Raw genomic sequence first — 27899 nt, forward strand, 5'->3', positions numbered from 1 at the left:
CGCGCCCGCCCCGCGCCCCGAGTCCGTCGGGCCGCCGGGTGTCCCGGGCCCGCGCCTCGCCCCGAGCCTCCCCGCGCGCGCCCGGCCCTCGAGGCGCTGGGCGCGGTCACCGTCCAGCCTGGCGGCGGGGGGGGGGGGGGTGTCCTCGGGCCGAGCGCGCGCCGCCCTGCGCGGGGCCGCCCTTCCCCGGGGCTGCCTCCTCCGGGCGGCCCGCGGCGGACACCTGCGGTCGTCCCCAGGCACACCTCTGTTCCGCGCCGGCAGGGCACTCACTACCTCAAAGGACCGTTTTACGCACTTGTTTACTGCGTTTCTGCACTAGAAGGGAAACTCCATGAGGACAGGACCTGGCCGTTTGTCTGCCGAGCACACTTTAGGAGCCTGATAAACATCTGTTGGATAAATGAATGGAAGCGCCCCCGCAGTTGTGATGGGACAGGGCTCTGCTTGTCTTCTGCTGGCCTCCTGGTGCCCGTGGCCCCCTTCTGTGAGGCTGGGGGCGTGCGGGGGGGCCGAGGTCCTTTCCCGCCCAGAGCAGCCTGGACCTGGAGCCGGGGGAAACCCAGTGCGCCCTGTGCGCTGGTGGCAAGCCAGGGCCCTGTGTAAAATGCGGCTTTAGACTTTTTATGTTTTTTTTTCTCCCCTGCCTTCCCCACTGAAGTACAAGTGTCATGGGGCAGTGGGGACCACGTAGACGTTCCCAGTCCTTTTAGAACGTGTTGAGTAGTCGTGTACTAGGTATGTGCTTGGCACTGGAGAGGCAAAGAATGAACAAGAGACAAATCCCCTGGCAGCATAGAGCTTACCTTCTCATGGGGAAGGTGGGGGGCAGCAAATCAGCAAACGAGAATATTTCAGGTAGTCGTAAGTTCAGTGAAGGAAATACAGCAGGTGATAGGATCAGAGTATACTTTAGGTCAGATGGCCAGGTCACCGGGGACCGCCAGCACTTGGCCCTCAGTAGGTGCTCAGTAGATATCTGCGGAATGAATGCTGGTCACAGGCACCCAGTTTATATGTACTGGCAGGAGGTAGTATAGAGTAACTTACCCAAAGTTCCGCAGTTGGCACGTGGCACATTTGAACTCAGACTTCAGGGCTCACACTCTTTAACAGTTATGCTGTCTGACCCCTGGGGAATACTCCAGAACTGTGGCTGCCACTTTGCCTCCCAAAATAACAATCTGAAATGCCTCCACGTGGTATAAAGAACCAAAGGTTTTCCACTTAAAATGAAAATAAAACAAAAACAAGAAACCCCACAAACCTAACCTGGATTGTAGTTCTCTGACAGTACTTTGTCTTTGGTGATGTTCTCGTGGCCTTCTGGAGCCGCCAGCCTGGGAAAGGAATCCAAGTAGCGAAAGTGAAGGTGGAGGGCGATGGTTTGCGCTCGAATTGTCGGAAGTTCTCTACCCCAGAAGCATGGTTGAGCTACTCCTGAGTACTGGCACATTCATTCATTTAGTTCACATTTACTGAGTGTCTGCTCCACATGTCAGATACGAGGGAAGACGAATGACATTCTCCTTCAACACCCTACCCCAGAATTCAAGTCTAGGGAAGGGGGCAGATGACAGAATCATCCAGGACGGTGCAATGATAGGAGGTAATCAGAGTGCTCTGAGAGCAGTAAGGAGGTCAGCTCCTGAAAAAGATGTCATTTGAGCTGAGTTTAAAGGTCAAATGGAAGCAGACTAAAAGAAGAAATGGGTGGGGAGCATGTCAGCCAGAGGAAATCCCACGTATAGAGGCAAAAAGACTGAGATGATTGGGCCCCTTTGGGATGCCACTAGGAGTTCGGAATGACAGCAGCAAAGAACATTTGTTGGGGTTGCAAGGCAAGGTAGGAGATGAGGCTAGCTAGCAGGTAGGAGTAAGATCAAGGCCTTCTGTGCACAGACACAACCAATATCCAAGTTCAGATTGTGTTGCTTTTCCTTAGCTAGTCCTTCCTCGGTTGATACCCATCCCCCCACCTGGCTCCCAGTACATACACTCCTCTAATGTTATGTTATGGAAAGAGGTCCTGATTTGAGAAAATTAAAGTTTTTGTACCACTTCTTTCATGTAAAGATGTTTGACCTTGGGCTGACTGCTTCACTCTTCAAAGTCAGGTCATTCTTCAGTCCATGGGGATGGAACCCTTGCCTCCTCTAGAAAGTTTTGTTGTTGCTTAGGAGTGATACTCTGGCTGTTCAGCAGCTTTGTAAACACACAATATTATGCAGATATTGGAGGTTGTATTTAGACAACTGGTTTCATCATTTCGGTTTCTTTACCTGAAAGGTAAAGCAGAGAACAGTGATCTTCGTGGCCCTGGGTTGGCCAAAGTAATGACGGCCAAAGTCACTGGATATTTTTACTAGGGAAGTGGTCCAAGAGAAGTCATGGTGTCAAATTGTTGAAGGCTGTTGGCTCATGACTTCAGAAGAGGCCTCTGTAGGCATGTGTAAACTGGTTTATGAGATAGGTTTATTTGTCTTAAACTGAGCACTAAGACAAATTAGAGGCTCGGTACTGTGGTTTGCTGTATAGAGTTCATTTCAGGATGAGAACTGCCACATTTAACTGATTTCTTCCAAGTTACTCGGGTGATGACTCTGACTTCAGGTGGTTCACTTAGATGAATCAAACCTGCAAGCTAACTTAATAAGAAGGCAATAATTAAAATGCCTAAAACACAACTTATCATCCAAAGGAAAAAAGTTAATTATCTTTTAAAGGAAAAAAAGAAACATCTTTTAAATGCAGCTTAAGATGATACGGGATTATATATGTTGGATTCTTTTTCATCTTGGGCATTTTTTGTGGTTATGTTGAAGTTAAAGATGTCACTGAGGAAAAGAGAACACAGACTTATGTGACTTTGTTCAGACTGCCAGAAAGTGCCGGGCTGCATTGTGTTAAGAATCAGAAAAGAAGCATGACACTGTGACGTTTGCCCTGGTGAAATAGTACTAGCTCTTCCTGGGGCGGGGTGGGTAACGTTTCTGAAAGAGTTAAAGTTCTTTGGAAACCTGTGAAAACTGTGCTTTCTGTTGTTACTCTTTCTCTCGATCTGAGGTCTTCCAAGGCCTAACTCTTCCTTTCCCTTGCATTTCCTGACCCTGAGGCCCCACTTGTTGCCCAGCTCAAAGACAGCTTTCTGAGTGAGTCACTTTGAGGGCATTTTGTGTCTTTTCTTTCTCCTCTCTGTCCACTCCTATCAGATTCCATCTGTGGTAAATAGTATGTCTTGTGTTTTTTTTGGTTATTGTCCAAGACTCTTAATCGTTCTTCACATCCTAGCACCCCCTCCCGCCCATGAAGCAGTCACGTGAGAATGGGCTGTTAACTGTCCTCATGAGCTGATTAGTTGAGGTTTAAACCCACTGTGGACCTTTGCTTTATTCTGAGACGAACCCAGTGGCCTTCAGGACATCTCGCTGTTGGTCAGCGAGGGATGACACCGATAGATTGGTGTGGTTGATGACCACTGTGGGGAGAAAATAGGAACCCGGGTGCTGTAGATAGAGGATAGGTTAGTGACACTGTCTTTTCTGCGAGGAGAGCATGCTTAGAATCATTAGTTCACGCCCTTAAGTTAATGTGTAATTTAATATTGTTTAGGAAGCTAAAAAATATAAAACCCTGTAGATATAGTCCGTTAGATGCAGTAATTATCTTTCAGATGCTGAGTACAGCATTAATTCTTTAGCTTTAGTATAGCACTGATTTCCTTAACATTTCATGATCACATAGAACAGACTGTGTTTTACAGCACAACAAAATGTCAGCAGTGTGCTTAAGATTCTTTATGGTAGTGGTTTAAATCCATCCTGAATAGATTATCTTCATTTATTTAATTATTAACCAGCTTGCTCATCAAAAGCAAGTGGCATTAAACTTACTAAGCTTTAATCAAACTTAAATCTTCTTAGATTGTACTATTTACTTCTGAGTTTATGTTCCTGGGAGAAAAATGTGAATCAGAAGTTAACTTTCTTTTATTCACTTAACTTACTTCTCTTCTTCATGGTTAACTCCTTAGGGGGAGAAATGGATCCACGTGGCCATGTGCTTATATCTGGAAGGTGGTGACAGCTCCTTGCCGAGTATGGTTGTGACATGTACCGTAGTTCTCTTCATGATTGCTTGGTAGCTTTGCATCTGTGTATGGCTTTATTAAAATAATTACTCTGAATGGATGCTCATCAAAGAGGTGAACTCTTAAATATTATTAACACTGTCCTTTATTTATTGAAATTATATAGCATTCTTTTTTCCAGTTCTGAGGACAAAATACTGAGAACCTTGACCTGCAGTACCAACCATTTGGTAGTTGAAAATTAGGGGAGGAGTCAAGGGAGTAAACTGTTCTGGTTATCACTTAAGTATTACGCTTAGGCTCAAATTTTAAAACCTGAAGCTTGAATTTTTACATAAGGAATTACCTCCAAGATTGCTTTATCCATCCCCCATTTGTATTTGAAAAATTTGCCATCTGAAGGATGACCATGATTTGGAACAAATGAGCACAGCTTTCAGCAAGATGACAAGAAAGACCAACACAAAGAGCGCTGAGTTCCATTAGTCAAGACAAGGTTGCCATAGAGTGTCTTTAATAAAATAAAATAAAAGCCTTCTGCACAGTTATTTTGCAGCGGGGATTGTGTTAAAAACAAAGTTACATTATGGTTTCCAGGCTTGCTTCCTCGTTTTCTGTCATTTTCAGCCCCTTTCAGGCTGTCATCAGCATAGCACATCTAGGATTGCTTTGGCCCTTGCTCAGTGGATATGTGCCTTCTTTGAAGTTTTTACCTGAGGGACCTGGGCTGCTGGCTTTATAAAAACAAGAGTTGTTTAAAGAGCTTTGTTTATGGAAACAAAGTTACTGAACTTGACAGACATTTTAAGATTATTTAAAAAAAAATCAACGTGGCAAAAAAGTATCTCTAGAATATCTCTTTTTCAAAATGCTAAATGTGTTAACAGAAGCCATTGATACCTAGATACAATGCCTTAATGTGCTTTAGCGTTTCGTTCTTTACATGGAAAAAAAAAATCATTGAGAAAATGGGGATAGTTCCATGGGAAACAATCTTTAAGTGCTTTCTTTTAATAACATTTTAGCATTAATTGCACAAAACTGTAAAGCTGTAGAAACACCTTCTTAGAGTTTTTCTTTATCATTTCAGAGGGTTATCATAGGTTTTGACTGGTAGGTTAGTATTTCTTTTCATCAGCGTCAGATAATGTCTTCAGTAGTCAGACTTTGGCTTGTGTGTATGTGTACATGGCCACGTGGGCACCTCAAGTATGGCTAGTGGGTACACATTCCTACCGATAACTCATAATGTGTTTGAATTAGTATACACGGGCAATTCGGTAGGCTCCTACATTAGCCTATCTGGGAAGGGTGGTTAGGGAAATAAATATTTTGGGGGAGAGAATGAGAGACTGTTGTTTGAGTCTTTTGAATTGTTCTTGAAGGCAGTGGAGTGGACCCCTGGACCATTTACCTAGATTTGAATTGCTTGCGATGCGGCTCAGTTGCTTGGATTGTCTCCAGAGGCTGGAGGGTGCACAGAGAATGGAGTGGAATAGAAAGCTGAACCTAGGGAGCTAGGAGCAGAGGGCATATTTGTAAGGGACCAAGTGGTAGACTTCCCCTGCTTCCCCACTGGATTGGGTCTGGAACTAAGAGCAGCAGCTGTGGTGGTATGCTGATGTTCGTTTGGAAAGAAAAGGTAGGGGAAGAACGAACACTTCTAGAAGATAAATGTTTAATTTCCAGAAGGTAGTCCACAAAGTGTAGGGACTGTTGTAGATGCTTTATGTTTTTATCTTGCTTAACCTACGGCATAATCCTGTGAGGCCAGTTACTCAGTGGTTAGACAGCTGGCCCCTGAATGAGTCTATAGTGGTAAATGGGGGTGCAAGCATTTAACCCTGGTGTCTAGCACCAAAGCCCATTTCTTTCCAGTATATCACTGTCATCTCTTTAGAATGAACTTATAAAGGGGTTCATTCTTGGGGGAGGAATGCAGAGAATTTATAACCATTAAGGAAGTATTAGTAGCTGTCAGGATAATTGCTTAAGAACATGAATTAATTAAGAATTATTCTTTGTGGAGTTTTTTAAAAAGATTTTATTTATTTATTTGAGAGAGAGAGTGCGTGTATGCATGAGCTGTGGGGAGGGGCAAAGGGAGAGGGAGAAGCAGACTCCCCACTGAGCAGGGAGCCCAATGCAGGGCTTGATCCCAGGACCCCGAGATCATGACCTGAACTGAAGGCAGACGCTTAACCGACTGAACCTCTTCGTGGAATTTTTTTATGAGGGATTTTGTACCATACTCTTAAAAAAAGTTCATATTGATGACAAATGCTTTGGAAGCATTCTTTGGTTTACCTTGTGAATATTCACTTTTTATATCAGATTTTGGTGGTGTTTCATGATTATGTATATAGAAAACATTAGCTTTCAAGTAATTTGCCGGAGTTCTGTTACTGAGTCTTTGGACGGTGGCGTGACATGTGCGTGTGATAGGGATGTCACAGGTTTGCAGGTTTGTGAAGGGGGAATTAGAAAAGTTCGAAGGGTGTTTATGAAGATAGGAGTATCTAACATAAATGACCTTTACAGATGCCACCTTAAACTCTAAACTTTACAGGTAGGGCTGCAAAGCCTTTAGTCCTGAGTGTTCCTGATAGGTCCCTCCCTTCAGCAGGAAGCAAACAGGGTAAGTTAATATATAACTAGAGATTTCTCAAATGCTGAAAGAGACTAACTCAAGGTGTATAACAAAAAGTGCTCTTTTATTCTGTATGAGGTGTACTTTGGAGGTCCTCGTTTCCCCAAGTGATGACCTGCAAGGATAGGAATCCGACTGGAGAGGGTTTAGAGACATGCATGGATATGATGATTGTGTGCATAACAGATGATCATCCAGTTGCCAATATTTGGGGTTTTTTCCTTTTCTGCAACTCATCCTTTGAGGTTTTCTTCATGGACAGACAACCCCTTCTTTTCTGGTGGAATAAACATTACTGATTTGGGGTTGGTTCTATCACCACATAGTGAAAGCTTCCTATGGGCCAGGCATTGGGTTGGGGACTGGGGAGGAGTCCTGGCTCTTAAAGTACCCAGCTTCTAGGTGGTAGAGGGGGAGAGTAGACTATGGAGACAGGACACTTAAGCGTTGTTCCCAGTTGGGAGCCTAGAAAAAGCTGTGTTGTTGTTTGGGATTTCGATCTCATGGGAAGGAAGCACGTGAGATTTATGACTCAGTGGGCTTATACTGTGTGCTAGGCAGTTTTCTAAACCTGCTCGTTTATTTAATTCTAACAACAGGCTTAGGAAGTAGACACAGTTATCTTCAGGTTCATGAACCTGCATTAGAAATTGGAACCAAGGTCCGTCTGACTGCAAAGCCCATGTCCTTTATCACCATGTTGGCACTGTTTCTTCCCTTAAACCATGAGTGGGAGCATGGCTGACTAGGAAGGCCCTAGATTTTCTTATTTATTATGTTGTTAGGAAGATGAAAGAAGGACTGGAAATAGGACAGTGGGAATCGAGAAGAAGCGAAAGAGAAATGAGAGAAAAAGAAAGGAATGGTGCTTAACTGTAAACGTAATCCAGTAATGGCCTCCGTGGCCTCCGTGGCACTGCTGCCACAAAGTACAGAGTTGGTCTGGAACCTTAGAGTGACTAAGTTTACTGACTTCCAGCAGATCTTTCTACCACTTCTTTTTTTCCCTTAAGAACTTCTGTTCTAACTTGATTACTTCTGACTGTGTCATTAATTTATTAGTGTTGAAAATTATGTGCTAATGTTGTCACTGTACCTTCCCTTCTACCTACTGGAAGTCCTTTATTTTCTCAGTGCCTGAGACCCCAGATGATGTCACTTGACTGGGGACGAGTTTAGCCTTTAGCTTCACCATTCAGCATGTATATAGTACAGTAGAGGGAAGGGAAGGAAAGGAATGGTACCTATCTCAGAAGTCCTGTTACCACCATCTCCAGTTTATTTTTTATTTTTTAAAGATGTATTCATTTAAGGGGGGGGGAAGGGTGTGGGGTAGAGGGTGAGGGAGAGAAAGAGAAAGAGAATCTCAAACAGACTCCACATTAGCACAGAACCAGAAGGGCTCAGTCCCACGATTCTGAGATCATGACCTGAGCCCAAACCAAGAGTCAGACCCTTAACTGACTGCCCCACCCAGGTGCCCCACCATTCCCGGTTTAGAAGTGAGAGAACGTAGGCCCAGGACTTGGTGAAAGGTGTAATTTGCACCAAAGTCTTTCAGCCTGCAAAGCATATGTGCCCTGTATTACAAAGGGAGACTTTGTGCCTGCCCTTGCTGTCACTTGGGGACACTCAGCGAGGATCACTGGCTTTGATTTCCTCTTCTGTTGGGGGAGGGCGCTTGAACTGAACATCTCTCTCTCTTTTTTTAATTATTAATTTGACTGAGAGAGGCACAGTGAGAGAGGGAGAAGCAGGGAGCCCAATGTGGGACTCATCCCAGGACCCTGGGATCATGGCCTGAGCCGAAGGCAGATGCTTAATGACTGAGCCATCCGGGCGCCCTTGAACTGAACATCTCTTGGTGTTCCTTCCAGCTTGAGCCTTGAGAACGTGAGATAAAAGTTTATTTTAGCTGAAGAAGAAAGATGGAAAGCTCCTTGAGGGCAGAAACTGGGGCTTGTATTTCCCATAGTACCTACCAGTGTGCTTTGTACTAGCAGGCGCCTGAATATTTAATTAACAAACGCTCTTTTTCTCTTTAAAAGCTCACTATTCTATTGACCTTTCCTGAGTATTCTTGGGGATATTCTCATCTAGTTTTTTCTGCATCTCCTCAAATTGTACAGATTGTACGTCATTTGCATATTTTGTTGATGCCTTACTCTCAGTGCTTCATTTTCTAACTGCTTTATTTTTTCTTCTAGAAAGCAAACTCCTTTAGATTCTGTTTCTTTAGTTTTTCCCAGTAGTGAAAAAAAACCCAGTAGGTACTTTTTGAGGACCACCCTCCCCCCTTTTTGGGAGCAGTTTTAGATTCACAGTAAAATTAACAGGAAGGTACAGAAATTTTGTATATGCCCTTTGTTCCCATGTGCACAGCCTCCCCAGTTGTCAGCGTCCCCCACCAGAGTGGCACATTGGTTACAACTGATGACCCTACACCGACCCATCATCATCACCCACAGTCCACTGTGTACATTAGGGTTCGCTCTCAGTGTCGTCCATTCTGTGGGTTTGGGCACACGTACAATGACACATATTCACCATCATAATATCATACAGAATCTTTTCACTGCCCTAAAAATCCTGTTTTCCACCTAGTCACCCCTCTCTCCTCAACAACCCCTGGCAACTACTGATCTTTTTACTGTCTCCACAGTTTTTTCTTCTTCAGAACACCATAGAGTTGGAATCATGCAGGCTGTAGCCTTTTCAGACTGATTTCTTTCACTTAGTAATGAATGTATTCTTTTCTTATCCTTTTCTTCTGCTAACTCCAAAGAAGGGATACAACCCTGTACATGGTCATTTTTTTAGTGTTTGGTATGACTGTTTGAAATAGAAGCATACATAAGAATGAAAAGAGCGGTTTGCTGGAAAAACCAGAGGTTTGTCCTTGTGGAGCCTTATTTGAATTCTCATTCTGCTGGTTGAATTGATTTGTTGGCATATAAATGTATCCTGATGGACTGCTCTGAAAATCTAAATCTGTGCTTTGTGACCTTTTTAAAGTCAGACACTGCTTTACTAATTGGATGAAGGAAAGCCATGAATCACTCCTTAGAGAATCTGCAGGTGTACTCATTCAAAACTTCCTCCTGTGATTTGGGGACAGAGGGATCACAGTTGCCGTGGGGGTCTAGCTGACCTCTAATCTCACTCGGAACAGCAGAGGTGGAAGGAACATGGGAGGTCATCTGAAGAAGTCCCAGGAAAACTTCCAGCGTTCATTTGGGTCTTTTTATTTTATTGCTACTTTTTTAAATGAATGCCTTTGTTGCCTTTCTCCTTCAAAGCAAGATCATTTCCTTTTTTTCTCTACATATCCCGCTCGCACCGAGGCCCTGAGTGTAGTGCTTGGCCAGTCCGTGGTCGCCAGTAAGCCTCCGAGGGTGCTCTCTTCTGCCTTTGACTGCTTTCTCAGTCACGCTTGCCCTCTCTCACGGCTCCCCTCACGTCCCCTCTGGTCCCGACAGGCTTCTGGAGATGGCAGTCTTCATACCTCTTCTTACGGCCCCTCGCCCCTCGCTCCTGCTGCTGGTGCCGCTGGTGCTGGACCGTCGGTACGTTACCGCCACGCTCCCCCGCGCTCCCCTGTGCGCAGTGTCCCAGGCTTCCATGTGCTCCCGGTGGCGCTTACTGGGGCCCTCCTGCCTCTGACGCTCCTCCTTCCCCTCCCTCAGCCGTGGTGGCTTCGTCCGGTCCTCTTGGGAGTCCTGTTGGCAGTGCGGAGGCCTACAGGGTTTCCTTCTCTGCCTCCTCCCGCTTTTCTTTCTCAGATGCCTTCTCTCCCTCCCTCCCTCCCTCCCTCCCTCCCTCCCTCCCTCCCTCCCTCCCGCGTTCCCTCTGTCTTCGCTTTTCCCTGCTGGGGGGCTCTTCTGCCGGCACTCACGGATTGGCCCCGGGCTTGCCCCAAGCCCATGCACAGGGCTGCAGGGACCTCAGATGCAGCAGGTTCCAGACTGCCCTCTGCACTCCCTTTGCTTTTTCTCTTCACATCTCCTCTTCCTGCAGCCGTCTCTGCGTGTGAGCGGTGCCCATCTGCACACAGTTGACCCGTTCAGTGACTCAGAGAGCCCACGACTCAGATCTGCCCCTTCTTCCTTGTCCCCTCTGTGGCTGCCTCATTGCCCCCTGGATGACTGTAATAGCCTCTTGATTGGCCTTCCTGTCTGAGTCTTCTCCCTTCTCTCTATACCAATGACACTTCCAAATATGCAAATCGGAGCGCATCTCTCACTTGCTTAAAATCATTAAATGTCTCTCCATTGTCAAAAGAATGATTTTAAATTTTTTAGAAGATTTATTTATTTATTTGAGAGAGAGAGAGAGAGAACGAGTTGGGGGGAGGGGCAGAAGGAGAGGGAGAGAAGCAGACCCTGCGCCGAGCACAGAGCACGATGTGGGGCTTGATCCCACAACCCTGAGATCATGACCTGAGCTGAAACCAACCAGACACTCAACCAACTGAGCCACGCAGGTGCCCCTAAATTTTTTTTTTAAGGTTTTATTTTTAGGTAATCTCTACACCCAACGTGGGGCTCGGACCTACAATCTTGAGATCAAGAGTTGCGTGCTCCACTGACTGAGCAAGCCAGGCATCCCTGAAGTTTAAGTTTTTTAACAAGACCTGGAAAATAATTTTTTTTTAAAGATTTTATTTATTTATTTGACAGAGAGAGACACAGCTAGAGCAGGAACACAAGCAGGGGGGCTGGAGAGGGAGAAGCAGGCTCCCCACTGAGCAGGGAGCCTGATGCGGGGCTCGATCCCAGGACCGTGGGACCACGACCCAAGCTGAAGGCAGACGCTCAGTGGCTGAGCCACCCAGGCGCCCCTGGAAAATCCTTTGGGCTTGTTCCCCTTGATCCCCCGTCTTCCCTTCACCTGTGTTCCAGCCTTTCCTCCTTCCTGGTCTAGGGCTTTGCAGAATGCGTGTGTTCCTCACCATGTCTACTGCCCCTCCCACTTCCCTTCAAGGCTCAACACAGCTTCCATTCTTGGGGTCACTCTCCTGTCATCTCCCCTCACATGTGTCTGGGTCCGTACCCCCACACTTAGTAAGGTGTGTTTGGTTTCTTGACTCTGTCCCTCGTTAGTCAAGAAGATCTTTGCCCTTTTCGGACTGTGTCTGTCCTCCCCAGATGCCAGTGCCGTGCATGGCACATGGCAGGGTCTCAGGGCATTCGTGGTGTCTGGGCGTAAGGAGGCTGAGAAAGGAGACAACTGGGAAAGAGAGGAGGGGACTTGGCACGTGCGGCACGGTGACACGCACCAGTGAAGCCAGTGGGAGCCTCTGACCCGTGCGGCACAGTGCCTTCCACTCAGAAATACGTGAGGAAAAAAGAAAAAGATAACAGGAGAGGAAGAATGAAGGGGAGTAAGTCAGAGGGGGAGAGGAACCATGAGAGACGATGGACTCTGAAAAACAAACTGAGGGTTCTAGAGGGGAGGGGGGTGGGGGGATGGGTTAGCCTGGTGATGGGTATTAAGGAGGGCACATTCTGCATGGAGCACTGGGTGTTATGAACAAACAATGAATCATGGAACACTACATCAAAAACTAATGATGTAATATATGGTGATTAACATAACAATAAAAAAATTAAAAAAAAAAAAAGAAATACATGAGGATTTTCTACCGTGTGCAGGCACTTTCTCCCGCAGACTTCTCACCCGTCCTCACCTCCTGTTTCGGAGCCAGACCTGGCTTCTCACCCCGTGTTCTTTACCCGTTCCTTTCCCGTCACGTGGTATCTTGCTCCATTAGTCAGCCTGTTCTGGTGTCTCAGTGTCTCTTCTACTTAAGTCCCGCCCTGTGCCTACAAACGTACTGAAGTTTCCCCTTCCTGAAAAGCAATCGCGTTCCCCCAGACCTTCCCCCACTTAAGTGAATGCCCAGTCTTCCATCACGACTAAATTTCTGGAGACAATGAATCTCAATCACTGGTTTACGTCTTCACTTTCCTTTCAATTCTCAGGCCTTACCACTCCACTGAAACCATTTGTAGTTCACCAGGTTTCTGTCTGTGACACTTATTTTTGACTTTTCTGGTGAACTGCCCACCTCTTTATCATTTCTTTTACTGGGTGTTGACATCTCCCAGGCTCTTTCCTCTGTCTTCTCCACTTAAGTGCCATTCTCTTTATGTTTTCTCATTAACAGTGCCTTCAGCTGTCACTCCTGCACAGAAAATTTCCAAGTTGTATCTCCAAGCAGGTCTTTTGATCCCTGGGCTGTGCCTACTAGGCATCCCTCCCTGCCTGTCTGGTTATCATGAAAGCACCTCAGACTCAACATTTTCCATCCTGCATTCAGGATTCATCCACTTGTTCCCATCAAGTATTTCTTTCATATCTTGGGAATGGTCCTTGCACCGTGCTGGGTTATTTGGGAGTCCCAGACTCATTTTTTATCCCCGTCTCCCTACTTCTCCACCTCAGCACCCTCTGCACCACTGTGTGTCTTTTATCCCCACTGCCGTGTCCTGAGGATAGACCCTGTCCCTTCAGGATTATTGCCCCATGTCCCAACTCTGTTTCTGATTCTCCCTCCTTCCCCCACCATTAAAGCTCTTCTGTGTGCAGTTTTCAGAGCTGTTTTTCTGAAATTGAAATCTGATCATGCCATTTCTTTATTTTAAAGCATTCATTGGCTTCCTGGATCTTACAGGTTATTGTTCAGAATTCCTAGGCCGGGATCAAAGTCTTTCAAAATTGGGCCACACTTTTTCTCTTTTTAAACAGTGTCAGCTTTCATTTTCCATTTTAAATGACTACAGTATTTATAAGCTGTTTAGAGTAAGAAACCCTCCTACACACACACACACACACACACACACACACTCAGACACGTGCAAACACATGTCTTATTTCTGGTTTATACTACATGCTGTAAATGCTGTAGAGGCAATGGATGCTTTCAGAACCCGTGTCAGAAAAGAGAGACACGGTTTTTTCCCTCACACCTGTCTTCCTAGGATTATTTTTAATATTCTTCTTTTCATATCCTCATGCTTCCATGCATTTCTCAGCTTCATTCACTTCCCTCGTATCCCTTCTGTACCCCTGTGACGTCCCCTGTGAAAGTCCCGCTTTGATTACACCACACGGCTCTCCCCAGGGCTTTCCTGCAGCTCAGAAGATGTGTTCCTTCATCTTTTCAGACCCCAGGACTTCCCTCAGGGTTCAGCCCCCACCCTTAGCTTTAGTGCAGCATTCAGTGCAGTGAGAGGTGGTGTACAGCGCACCAGTTCAGAGGTGAACTCTGGGGCCAGACTGCTTGGGTGTGAGTCCTGGACCTGCTCCCTAAAAGTCACATGACCTTGGATAAAGTATTTAACTTCTCTGTGCCTCATAGTCTTCACTATGGGGCATGTTAGGATTAAATGAGTTAACGCATGTGAAGTGCTTAGAATAGACCTGGCACAATTTTTTTTTTAATTTTTCATTTTTGTGTAGTCTCTACCCACAACATGAGGCTCGAACTCATGCCCCTGAGATCAAGAGTCGTATGCTCTACTGTCTGAGCCAGCCGGGCGTCCCAGACCTGGCACAATTAAATGTTAACTAATGTCACTATCATTTGATAATTTCTCTCTCTCTTTTTTCTTTTTCTTCCCAAAATATATCATCCTAGAGCCTCAATCCTAGATTCTTATTTCTTAATTCTGGATGGGTCCTGGAGTGGTTCTCCAAGCATACTTACTGTCTTCCTAGGGTTCTGGCAGGAGGAACAGAGCCATCTCTGTAGCTGGAGGGCTTAGCACAGCACCTGGACAGTTCATTCATGTTACTTATTGAATGCCTACAGTGTGCGAAGTACTGTTCTGGATGCTTGAGAGACCGAGGTGAAAAAACTGACAAAACCTTTGCCTTAGCTCATCTTCTGGTGGGAAAGATGGGCACTAAATAAAAAACCAGGAAATACATATAACATGGTGCCAGATAATGCGGCAGTGGAGGGGGGGTTGTTGTGTAGAGGTTAAAGGGGTTTGGCATTATATTAAAGGGGTTCTGTATTAAAAAGGGTGATTGGAGAAGGCCATGTCCCTGAGAAGGTGATATTTGAACTGAGACCTGTATCGAATGAGTGTGCAAACCATACACACATTTGGGGGAAGAGCATTCCAAACAGGGAAGGGCAAGTGCAAGGCCCCAAGGTGGCACCGAGTTTGGTGTGTTCAGGGAGCAGCAGCAAGATCATTGTGCCTGCAGAGGAGTGATGGAGTGGCGCAGGAGATGGACTCAGAGCGAGAGGAGGAGCCTTCCTGGTAGGCCAGCCACAGGACAGACTTGGGATTTTGTTCTGAGATGAGAAGCCATGGAGGATTCTGAGCAGGAGTCCGTTTTTAAAAAAGACCACGGTGTGAAGTAGGGAGAGTAGGCTCTGGGAGGTGTGAGATGTGTGTGATGGTATGTGTGCAAGCCGTAAGGCTACTGCATGAATCCAGGCCCAGAGTACACGAGAGACCGTGGCTAGCACTAGGGTGGTGGCGGTGGAGAGAATGTGGTGAGAAGTACTCTGATTCCAGATCTGTTCTGAAGGTAGAACTGGCTGATGGGTTAAATATGGAGTGGGGAAGGAAGAGAGGAATCTAGGGTAATTGCTTTTGGCCCAAGCATGTTAATGAGTGGTGGTTCCTTTTCCTGAGATGGGAAGCAGTGGGTTTGGGGGAGGGGAGTGGGATTTAAGAGTGTTGCAGCTTCAGATGCTTAGTACACCTGCAAGCCGTGATCAAGGGAGAGGACCAGGCATGGATATAAATTTGGTTACCACTAGCTTATTAGAATATGGTATTAGAGGGAATCCTTTTTTTCAATTGAGAGATTAGGAAGCCTTTCCAAAAGAGAAGGCATTTGAGCAAAACTTTGAAGAATGAGTATGATTTCTAAAGGCAGAAAAAGGGGGAAATAGAAGATTTTTCATCCCAAGTCTCAGAGCCTTTTTCCCTGGTCCCTGGTTGAATTTGTTTAAGAAGGTGCTGACCTGGTTGATAATCTCTTTTCACTGGTATAGCCACTTAGGTTCTCTGTTGAAAAGGAAACCAGAGCAGATTACATGCTGACTGATAAACCACATTCTGCTATTCCTCATTGTTCACAAATTGAAAATGTAAGATGAACCATAGAGGTGCCGAATGCAAAATGTGTTTTGCTTCACTCTCTGTGTCTGCTGTGCATTGGGATGTGTTGATTTTGGTGTGGAAGCTTTTCCCATGCCATCATCTTCACTAAAGATTGAACATTTTTGGGGAGTTTTTATTTCTACTGATACTGACCTTATGCACTTGACTTGAGCTGTTAATTTATAACTTAGTCAAGTTAAAACCGCAGCTACAACCATAAGGAATTGGGACCCCCTTGCTGTCTTACCACTCATGTCCCTCACTTGGGCATAATGTCTGTCCTGACTCTTCTTGCTTTGTGTGAAAAAAATGAGTCATGTTTTGCCACTCTCCTGTTTAGGTGGAATTTTATTTGGAGCGGAATATCGCTTATCTTTTTATTTTCATGATCACTGTACTCTTGTGATTATTTTGGTCTTCTAAAGAGAGAAAAATTACTAGATATTTGTTACAATGGGATAAAGATTGTACCTTCAAAAAATTCAGTTTATTAAATGGTCTAAGATACTTTTAGAACTGATATATAAAATACTAGTCAGGTGTACTATTACTTTAATCTTCAGCTGTCTACTGTAGTCTGTCTTAGTGCTGAGTATAGATAGGATTATGCAGTTTCAGCCTTTATATAATACTTTTAGCTATTTTTCTATTTAGAAAAAAAAGTGTTGCATTAAAGAAAAGTAGTCATAGTATTTCTCTCTGAAGGGGTAAAGGCTTTGTAAAAAATTTTAGGTTTGGGTTTTTGTCTTAAATTAGTGAGACCACTGCTACTTTAAATATGTTTTTAAATGATAACCTTGGTTTTTATAAATTACACAAGAATGGCTGTTGATGTAGGTATATTGGTTTTCAAGAACTCCATAATTCAGGATTCTAGTATTTTTTATATATACAAGGCATTCTGGGTAAGAAGAAAATGATCTCAAACATTGCCTGGATCTGACATAAACTGCAGGTAGCTTTCTTTATCTGGAAAAACACTTAAATACAGAGAAATACAGATAATGTAATGAATACCCAAATACAGAATAACTAAATGTTAATTTGTTATACTTGTTTTAAATCTTTCTTTAATAAGTACACTTTGCTAAGAATTTGAAGACATGTCTGCCCATTTTTGCTCCTCTCTTTACTTTACTCTCCAGAGGAGTTTAGTGTGAACTGCTTCCACTGTTACATGACTTCATGTGCTATTATGGCTCAAGTGTCCCTTAGCATTTTGAGACCCATCTCCTGTCGAAATTCAGGTCTGGTTAATTCTTTTCAATTGTTGTTTAGTATTCCTTCGTAAGAATGTAGCATATTTACTAACAATAAGAGTTCTTTGTATAGTCTGAATAGTAACTGCTTATCTGTTAACATAAGCTACAAAGAGCTTTCAGTTTCCTAAGCTGTTGTTTCCAGCTGTATGTCTTTTTCAGTAGCCTTCCTGAGTTTGACCTTAGGCCTTTCACAGTACTTTCATCTATTGAACTCTTACACTACAGTAGAGTGCCTTGTGGTCTAGCTTTCCCACCTGTGGAGTTGGTGGCTGACTGACTTTTATTTCTTTCTGCTCCAAGGGAGCTAGGAGACTAGTGAGTTGAACAAACAGCCTGAAAGTTGGTAGTCTGTTTCAGTGAAGCTGGCTTCTGGTGTGCCTGTGATGGTATTATCAGTGAGTATTCTTGGTGTTGATTTCTCCCGCTCTAATAATGGGTATGACGTGTCTGTCTCCTGAGGATATTCTATTTACTTTATTAATTTAGAGGTTACTTTATTAATTGAGAACACTTTGCATTCTAAGATTTCTTCAGGAAAGGGATGTGTCTTTGCAGGGTTCTTTATGTGTGGTTATTTCAAAATAAGAGCTACACAATTAGGCTTTCTGTTGAAATATTGGAATCCAGTGTCTGCCATTAAAAACACATTGGTTGCAAAGCTTTATTTTTTTTCTAAAGCATTGATTTAATGTGTGAGCTAACAATTCAATCAAGAAAATAGATTAAAAAAAAAAAACTTCTCCCAGTGTCCTTACTCTTGAATTCATAGTTATTTAAGAGCTCACCCTCTTTGACTATCTGTTACTATGATATCTTTTTTTCATTTTTTTAGAGGGGGGGCGACTTTAAACAAAATTATCATAGAATAATAATGATGAAAGTATTATTGACTCAAGTGAACATTTTTAATACCTTCATCCTGTGTATGAACAGCATGAATTTATCATGACTTCAGATCCCATTTATGGCGTAGGCATCTGTTTATAGGAACCGTGCCAGGATCAGAATTGAGTTGCCTTTAAGGGAGTCTGGCATTCATTCACCCTGTACACATTTATTGAGCCCTTTTACTGCTTGGGTGGACTCAGGGCCTCCAGTGATGAACAGGACAGGCACAGCTTCCTCTCCCATGCAAGTGTACTCTAGGTGGGAAGCAGTCAGGAGAGCAACGTATGAGCCGTCAGGTGACAGAAGTCCTGCGCTGAAGGTAGGAAGGGTGATAGTGCTGGGGAGGGGGGCAGCAGCAGTCTCGGGCCTTCATTCACCCAGAGCCTGGTTGTGCACACAGGGGAGGCATGCGCTATTGCTTAAAATAGTTAGGATCATGGTGTGGCCATTCATTCATTCATTCATTCACTCAGAAAATGTACTGAGTATTTTGCTTTGTGTCTGGAAGTATTCTAGATGATGATGATCAGTAGTGAACAAGAGGGACAGAAATGTCTCTCTTTCATGGAGTTTCGATTTTTGGAAGGGGAAGACTTACATAAACAAGGAAAACAAATGTGACAATTGGTGCATTGCAGATGGTTAGGGAAAGCAGGAGGCAGTAGGATACTCTAATGGAAATAGACTGCCAAAGGATAAATTTTAAAGACATCTGTAAGATATCCAGCAGATTTTACTTCATAGTGTCCATTTCTCCCCATTCCTATATACTTTTCCCGTCCTCGGAGTCTATTGTATTGAAACCTCAAGCATGATTTTATTGTCTTAACAAAATCCATCATCAGTCCTAGGGTGCTGGAGACAGATTATTACCTTCCCAGAAAGTAATCTTTTCAGAGTTGAAGTGAAATATGGTAAGTTGTTTTTTGGAAGTGTTGAAGAAAGGAGAGATACTGTACCTAAATTGTGTTTGCAAAAATATAAAGTAATACAGCTCTTTTTATGCAGAGTGAAAAAAGCTGTTGTGGAGCTAATAACTTTAAGTTTATATCTGGAAAGCTGAGACCTGATAGATTATATGTCAATTTGATATATGTTATTTGGTAACACATATAGTTTGAGTTTCAAAGTATTGTAGCTACATTAGGAACATACTACAAAGGAAGGATGTGTATTGCTAACACCAGAATTTCATGAACTCCAGGGGCGCCTGGGTGGCTCAGTTGGTTAAGCGTCTGCCTTCAGCTCAGGTCATGATCCCGGGGTCCTGGGATCGAGCCCCGCATCGGGCTCCCTGCTCCGCGGGAAGCCTGTTTCTCCCTCTCCCACTCCCCCTGCTCGTGTTCCCTCTCTTGCTCCGTCTCTCTCTGTCAAAAAATTAAATCTTTAAAGAAAAAAAATTTCATGAACTCCAGAAAAAGGAAGAAAAGCAATTTCTTTGCAAAGCATCTTTCTTCATGTATACGTGTGTGTGTGTACTTCCTTTATGTGTACACATATAAAATATATAAATATTTCAAAATTAATATTTAGTATCAGAAATGTTGGGGTGCTTCCAAAACTTAATTAATACAAAGTCCAAATACTTTTTTTCTCCTCCCTTTTTGAAAAAAAAAAAAAACAAACACAAAAGCTCTATTTTTTAAAGTAGTTTCAGGTTTACAGCAAAATTGAGCAGAAGGTACAGAGTTCCCAAATATCCCTGGTTCTACACGTGCACAGCCTTCCCCCACTATCAGCATCCAGCACCAGAGGGGTATATCTGTTGAAACTGGTAAACCTACGTAGATACCTCATTATCACCCAAAGTCCGTAGTCTGCATTAGGGTCCAGCCTTGGTGTCATATATCCTGTGGGTTTTGACAAATACATACAATGGCATGCATCCACCGTTGTGGTATCATACGGAATAGTTTCACTGCCCTGACGGTCCCCTGTACTCCACCTCTTCAGACCTTTTTCTCCTCCCACTTCCTGGCAACCACTGATCTTTTTTAGCTTCCATAGTTTTGCCTATTCTAGAATGTTATATAATTGAAATCATACGGGATATAGCCTTTTCAGATTGGCTTCTTTCACTTAGTGTTATGCATTTAAAATTCCTTCTTGTCTGAATAATGGCATGATAATATTCCATTGTCTGGATGGACAACAGTTTATCCATTTACTTACTGAAGGACATCTTCGTCGTTTCCAAGTTTTGATGATTATGAATAAAGCTGCTCTGAACCCTGATGTGCAGGTTTTTGTGTGCACATGAGTTTTTGACTCCTCTTAGTGAATTCCAAGGCGTTCGATTGCTGGATTATATGGCAGGAGTATGTGTAGTTTTTTTTTTTTTTTTTTTAAGAAACAGCCAAACTGTTCCAAAGTGGCTGTGCCCTTTTGTATTCCCACCAGGAAGGAGTGAGGGCTCCTGCTGCTGCCCATCCTGGCCAGTATTTGATGATATCAGTGCTGTAGATTTTGGCCCTTTTGGTGTGTGTTAGTATCTCACTGTTTCATTGTTTTAATTTGAAGTTTCCTTTTTTTTTTTTTTTTTTTTTTTAGATTTTATTCATTTGATAGAGACACAGCGGGAGAGGGAACACAAGCAGGGGGAGTGGGAGAGGGAGAAGCAGGCTTCCTGTGGAGCAGGGAGCCCAATGCGGGGCTCAATCCCAGGACCCTGGGATCACGACCTGAGTGGAAGGCAGACACTTAACAACTGAGCCACCCAGGCGCCCCTAATTTGCAGTTTCCTAATGACATATGATGAACATCTTTTCATTTGTCTATTTTTCCATTTGTTTATCTTATTTTCCATCTGTATATCTTCTTTGGTGAGGTATCTGTTCAGATCTTCTGCCCATTTTTTGTAGTGTTCATTTTCTTACTGAGTTTTAAGAGTTCTTTGTATATTTGGATTGCAGTCCTTTATCAGATAGGTCTTCTGCAAATATTTCCTCCCAGTCTGTGGCCTGCTTGTCTTCTCATTCTCCTGACAGGGCCCATTGCAAAGCAGATGTTTTTCATTTTAATGAAGTCCAGTTTGTCAGTTATTTCTTTCATGGATGATACCTTTCGTGTTGTCTCTGAAAAGTCATCGCCAAACCCAAGGCCATCTAGATTTTCTTCTGTGTTATCTTCTAGGAGTCTTATAGTTTCTTGTGGTGTGTGTGTGTATTTATATTCATTCTGGTTAAATTGAATTGCTGAGTAAAAATGAAATGATATATTTACCCCTTAAAAAATTCTGTCCTGTTGTTTACAGATGGGGTGATAAGATGTGCTTGAGGTCACACAGATAAACAAGGCTAAGATGGAGTTTTGAGTTCACTTGGCAGTTTTCCCTCTTACCTTTTACAGTCACTGGGACCTGAGCTCTTAACTTACTCTTTTGTAAAAATGGTATTTGCATTTCCTGAAAGGAAGACTGTTGTTGGTCTTTTTCTCTCTGGGTCTCTGAATGAACAAATGAATGATTACAGAAAAGAGGTACAGTACTTGCACTGTGTATGGATTGGTAAAATGTTTAAAGATTTAATGGAATACTTTTTTCTACAGAGCACTCTTGTATTTCCTTCATGATAGGTTTATCCAGCCATTTTTGATGACATTTTCAGTGCTTGGAACCTGACCTCTTACCGTTGAGAAGTTTGCTGGATTGTGACCTTCTTTCCTTGGCCTTTAAACCAGCACTTTATAATTCCAAGGCTCCATGTTTGTAAGACTAAAAAATTAACCGTTCCTCCTTTCACCTTTAGTGCAATGCATACTTCTGCTGGCTTTGTAGTCTCTATATTGTTTGCTTTCTAAGACAGGTGAGTTCCAGATCTTGCTGTCTGAAAATACACACTTCAGAATGACAGCAAGTCACGCCTTGGTGGAGAAAATAGTTTATACTGTGCTTAGCTTTATCTAAATTCCATTTAGAACATGTCAAAGAGTCCATACCCAAGTTAGTCATTGCTCTTTGTGAGCATCTACAAACTCAAGAATTTTCACAGATGAGTATGCATAATATAGGGCATAAAGAATATTACTCAGATTAAGAAAAATTAAAATGCTAAAGATTATTCCTAATTTCTCCCATAATATAGGGCATAAGGAATATTACCCAAATTGTTAAGAAGAAAAATTAAAATGTTAAAGATTATTCCTAATTTCTCCCAAGTTCATCTTGCTTCATTTTTTTTGGCCTTCATTTCACATTTTAGATCCTTAGTTCCTAGTTTTATATAAACATTATCTGAAATAAAGAATAGAAAATTGGAAAGAAAAATGATTAAAAGTGTGTGCTGTGGTTCTAGAGGTACCAAGTCATTTTTTCATTTCTTGGAGGAAAAAAGTCTAACTTTTGAAGGAGATTTCATTTGTAAAATTGACTCTGTACTTTATAAGCAATGTTTAAATTCATTGGTGATAAATATGCATGTTGGTATAGTAAAATCCCATTTTTTACATAATGCTTTAATGGAAATGGCAGTTTTATGAAATGAAAGTGACTAGTAAAAATCTGAATGATGCTCATAAGCCCTTACATCATTTTTATTGAGGTTTTTGTATATTCTAATTCATTAATACAGGGAAAAAGGAGATCACTAACATGGTTTATTTCCTATAATTACTCAAATCGAGTATAATTTATTTTCAATAAAATTCTTAGAGTACATTGCCCAGGGTGGGAAGAAAAGGGCTGGCCTGTTTTTACAAAATGTCTAGATTTTTACTCATGAGACTTTGCTGTTTTAACAATGTTGTTCACTTGCATGTATTTTCTGTATAGTTCCCTCTAGATTTTTTACAAATAAAAACCTATGTAAGTGCAAGAAATCCCAAACACTTAAAGGCTCAGGATTGAGTGTTGAGGGAGAAATCTGGATTATTTATTTATCCTGCTTAATACTACAAATATTGTTTGTCTTTTAATAATTTAGACTACCTTTCATGTGATTTATAATGTGAAACATTATTTATATTACTGTGTAATTAACTGGGGGGAATTTCCAAAAACCACTTAGTGTTTACAGTTAAATTTGGTTTATTTTTGTGGAATACCTAGAAGAAAAGGTGAGTGTAAGGGATAAACAAATACTTAAATTTTGGGGCGCCCCTACCCCCAACTTCTTGAGGTAGGGCAAGGAGGAAGAGACACTACAAACGGAGTTGGAAACAAGTAAACATTCGTAATTTCATCACAGTGAAATCTTGCCAACAACCCTATTTTCTGCTCCCAGTATACTTCAGACCACCATAGGAAAATCTGTAATTTTTTTGGATGTGATTGTGGGCCATTATGAATTCTTGACATTCTCATCTGAAGATGCGTCCATGTTCTTGAGACAGAATTTTGTTGAAACTAACAACTTTAAGTTTATATCTGGAAAACGTTAAGGCCTGATAGTTTTATAAATCACCATCAGATTGTCAGTACCCTCCCTCCCAGCCCCCACCCCCAGGGTTTATATTTGAAAACTCATTCCTTTTCAGGTGTCTCTTTGTGTAGACACACAGCTCGTCTGTTTTCTTCTCCTTTGCCCCCAGCATTGTGAGCTGTTTGAGCTGGAGCTATGCTTATGTGAGTTCTTGTGATTGGCCATTCTTCTGTAAAGGCCAGGGACTGTGTACATGCGTGGTGTGTATGCCATTGTGCGTGCATGAGTGTGTGTGTGCGTGTTTAATTGCTGTCTTTGACCCCAGAAAATCAGAGTTGTGTTTAGCTGTTCTTTTTTCCTTTTACCATTGCTGAAGTGATCTCCACTCTTAAGCAAGCAAAGAGTCTTTTGGGGGATAAGTCAGATTGTGTGCTTTGTGGAGAGTGGAAAAGGGTAGAGGCGCAGGGAGCTGCTGCCTCCATAATCCGCTAAACACGTCTCAGCACCAGGGATACTGTTCTCCCTTGATGCCCAAAACTTGATACAAGGATGGAGAGTTGTCAGCATGGGGTTCTTCCTCATTGTAGCTGAAAGTCGTCTTAGGTCACAGAGTACCTGCCCTCTTGGGTAAGCTTTTGGTCCTCAGTAAGGAGATGACTTTGAGTGTAGTGAGAGGGTTGTTTGTGATGGGCGTCAGTAGGTGAGATGCACTGCCAAAGATGTTTTTTACCCATGTCTGGCTACAACTGCACCTACAAAATGCCTGATCGCAGAGGGCCAAAGGCAGGGCTTATTAGAAAGATAATCAAATGGAAACATTCTTTAGGCATGTCATTCTTGAAGGTGCTGTTGCCCATGGAATGAGAATAAATTCTAGTGTAAAAAACTTAAAACCATCAGTGATCCAGTAGTACAGTTGATTTTGCTATAATGCAACATACGCATTCCTAAAAATCACCATACCACATAAAATAGCAGGATAAACACTGGAGGACTTACAAGAGGGAAATGAGGTTAAGTTCAAAAACTTTGTTGGTCATATACACACACACAGACAGGAGCCTGATCATGGTTTTACACACATTAAATGGGTAGGAAATACGGTATTGTATTTCAGTAAACATGGCACTTCACCTTGAAGAAGATGTGAAGTTTGCCTGTGGAGGTGGCATCGGAATAGCTGTAGTTTGTGAGTCACTGTCCAGTGGAGGAAGGAGGGCAGGTGGTGACTCTGGGTGTGGGTGGTTGTGGCTGCCAACCCACAGGTGAGCTGAGGTAGCTGAGAGGGGTTGAGGTGTGTGTAGGGGGTGTATTTTGTGTATTTCTAGGCAGCTTGGTTCAGCTGGATGCACTTTTCTGTGTTCATCTAGCATTTCTTGTAGACAAAATCATGCATAAGCAAATGTGAAATTTGTTTTATGCTCAGATTGTCCCCCTAATATGCACATCAGTCACAGTGGAACAAATTCACGATTTCAAACTAAGCTTTGTGGCAGAACTGGCTATAGTTTATTTGATTTTGGAACTGAGTCCCTTTTCCTTTCTTCCTTTCCATCATTATTGATTTCTTAATTTATATTTAAGTTAAGCCCATATCAAATTGATTTTTTATACCCTGAGCGCTTCTGAAGGAGAGAAAGTAGCCTGAGATTTTAATTTTGCTAGTGCTTATCCACCAGGTAGTTCCCTCCTTGGTGAATATCTTTGCCTGTCTGTCTGTCTGTCTGTCTGTCTGTCGTCCATCTAGATACACACACAGTGAGACCCTTACTAGATGCTTGGAGATACAGAATGTATTCTGTATTCTGGAGATACAGAAACTGGTAAGGTATCGTCCTTATCTCAAGGAGCTTAGAGTCTCATTGAAAATTTTTCAAGGCACAGATTTGAATGTCTTTTTTGGGTTTCCTTAGGGAACGGATGAACCAACATCTATTTCTTGGTTTGTGAACATAGGAGCACCCAGACCTTCCCACCCCACCTCCTACTTCTTTGTAAATGTAGAGATAGGAGTGAAGTGCTTGTGTGGAGGAAACACAAAGATATCATTGATTTACATGGTGAAAAGATGTCAATTTGAAAAAAGGTTGAAAAGGACTTAGGAGGTCTTGTAGTCAACCCTCCCACTGACTCCTTAATAAACCTAGTAGTCAGGTATCCACGGTAGAGCGGTAAATGGAAAAAAAGCAAGTTTCAGAGTAATGTGACTAGTATGACCCCTTTTGTTGTCCCCCCCCCCGCCATACATGTGTGTACGTGCTATTTGTATAAGCACAGATGATGTGAGAAGATCGCCCGTAGTAGTCACCTCAGGGGACAAGGGAAAGCTTATTAACTTCCTCTTTATACATCTCTTACTGTTTGGCTTGTTTTAAGAAGCATGTTTTACTTTTTTAATTAAAAAATCTAATAAAGTAGAAAATGAATAAATAATAATAATAAAAAATACCCTCCGGGCCCTTAGCTTTGTTTCCATCGTCTCAGTAGCCTGCGTAGTTATAAAACTGAACATCACATTCCAGGTGTGGGCTGCCTAGCAGGACTCCAACCTTGCTGTAGTTAACGCGGTGTTGGGGCGGGGGGTTCTGTGTTTATAGACCATTAACACCTTAAAGTCTTTTTTACACCTGCTACCCTTGGCACACTCTGCCCTTGGTAATTGTGGGACCCAAGTTTAATCCTTCAAATTCTGTTAGAGGTCATCTTATTGTGGAAATCAGTATTTAACATAGGTTAAGAACTGGTCTTGGATTGGATTCAAGCTGCCTGGTTCAGTTCCTAACTACCTACCACTAACTAGCATGAACACTTAGACAAGAAACGCATATTCCTGAGCCTCCATTGTCTTCTTCCTCTTCTTCTTCTTCTTTTTTTTTTTTTTTGTGGGCAGCAAAGCAAAGTTTATTGAGCAATAGTCTAAAACTCCGGGAGACGGAGGGGGCCTGAGAGGGTTGCCTGAGCCTCTGTTTTCTTATCGCTAAAACGACAATAACCATAAAGTTGTGAGGTTTGAAGGAGAGACTGGATGTTAGAACACTTACCTAGATTGCCTGGTGGTGTGATGAGAACATGGTGAATTTCAGATGCTACTGTTAGTGCGTTAACGTCAGTTCCTTTCTCCCATCCGTGATAGTGAGCTAGTTTTGGATCTTGAATCTTCCCTTAACTGTATACCATATCCCTCCCCACCCCAAAACATAAATCAGTCAGTCTTCTAAACTTTCCTCACAAGGTCTCCAATCAGTCTCTGTCTCATTCCACAGGTCCCTTCACCGATGTCGTCACCACCAACCTAAAGCTTGGCAACCCAACGGACCGAAATGTGTGTTTTAAAGTGAAGACCACAGCACCACGTAGATACTGCGTGAGGCCCAACAGTGGGATCATCGATGCAGGGGCCTCCATTAATGTATCTGGTAAGTTCAGAGACTGGAGGCCAACGGGGGGGGGCTAAAAAGTCCCCCTAAAGCCACTAGGATTTCTTAAAGTTTGCATTTGGTATAGCAAAATAAGACAATAGACTTCTCCCTGAACCCGCCACCCTCTGATTGAAAAGCTTAGTGGGTCCCACGCACCTGTTGGTTTTCCATAATTAAAGCCTTTTTGGTTTAATGCTGACAGCCTTCTGCGCCTTAATAGTTACAGCAAAAGTAAAGTGGTAACTTCAGACTTTACTTCAGAATGAGTTTGGTTTTCACTTCCTTGAAATTAAATCTGCCCTTTGGCAATAAATAAAAAAGGGCTAAACAAACTTAATTTTACTTTGTGGGAGAATGCTAAATGGAGTTATTTTCTTATTTAAGCTAAATGGTTTCTGACATTAGGCTTGTGTCATTCCCAATGATTGGTAACTGCACTTTACTGATCGTGAAAAGCTCAGGGAGGTAAGGACTGAGGAGACTGGAATATATCCAAGGGCGAAAGTTTTGTGCGTGTCTCATGGGTTTTTCCCTTACAGTCTGAGAATGCATATATTTTCCAAAGTCCAGCTTTTGAAAAGACGCTGGTAAAGTGCCCAGATTGAGAATTGGATTTTAAAATTAAGGAGATGGAAGTGATGGGTTTGAGTTTAAATGTCTTTTAGAAATGGAATAAACTTTCAGCTCATTAGAACTTCTGGATCCAAGATGCCTTTTGTATTTGTGGAGGAGCTGTGGGGGAGTGTGTGTTTATCCTGTAAAAATCAGGAGACTGTGTGTCACAGAGGGTTCTGCATCATTAGAAGCTACTACTCATTGAAATGGGTACTTGACTGGCTTTTTCCATGACAGATTTTGATTGTGATGCATTTGGCTATTCATTTGACACCTAAAAGAAAATGATTCACCTCTTTGGAAAGATATAAGGTGTTTCATTATCTGATCATTTCTGTAAACTCTTATTCCCCACACCCATTGGTTTCTCTCATTATGGTGCTCCCACACCAGCTATACCCCTGTGTGCTTCTCTCTGAGGCTGCAAGACCTGATCTGGACTCTTGAATTGGGTTGTTATTCAGGAAGTCAGAAGGATGAGAGCCAG

General features: G+C 42.8%; 1 protein-coding gene across 1 annotated transcript in view; it reads left to right on the forward strand.

The window, feature by feature from the left end:
- Positions 1-27899, forward strand: part of VAPB (VAMP associated protein B and C) — a 58244-nt gene that overhangs the window by 338 nt on the left and 30007 nt on the right. Inside the window, exon 2 of the mRNA XM_028089132.2 lies at positions 26642-26794. Coding sequence (XP_027944933.1) covers positions 26642-26794 — 153 coding nt within the window. The remainder of the gene's footprint in view (positions 1-26641; positions 26795-27899) is intronic.

Source organism: Eumetopias jubatus, unplaced genomic scaffold (genome assembly GCF_037043125.1).
Source record: "Eumetopias jubatus isolate StellerSeaLion01/CBP00866 unplaced genomic scaffold, mEumJub1_p1.0 scaffold_9, whole genome shotgun sequence".
In the NCBI taxonomy this organism is placed as follows: Eukaryota; Metazoa; Chordata; class Mammalia; order Carnivora; family Otariidae; genus Eumetopias; species Eumetopias jubatus.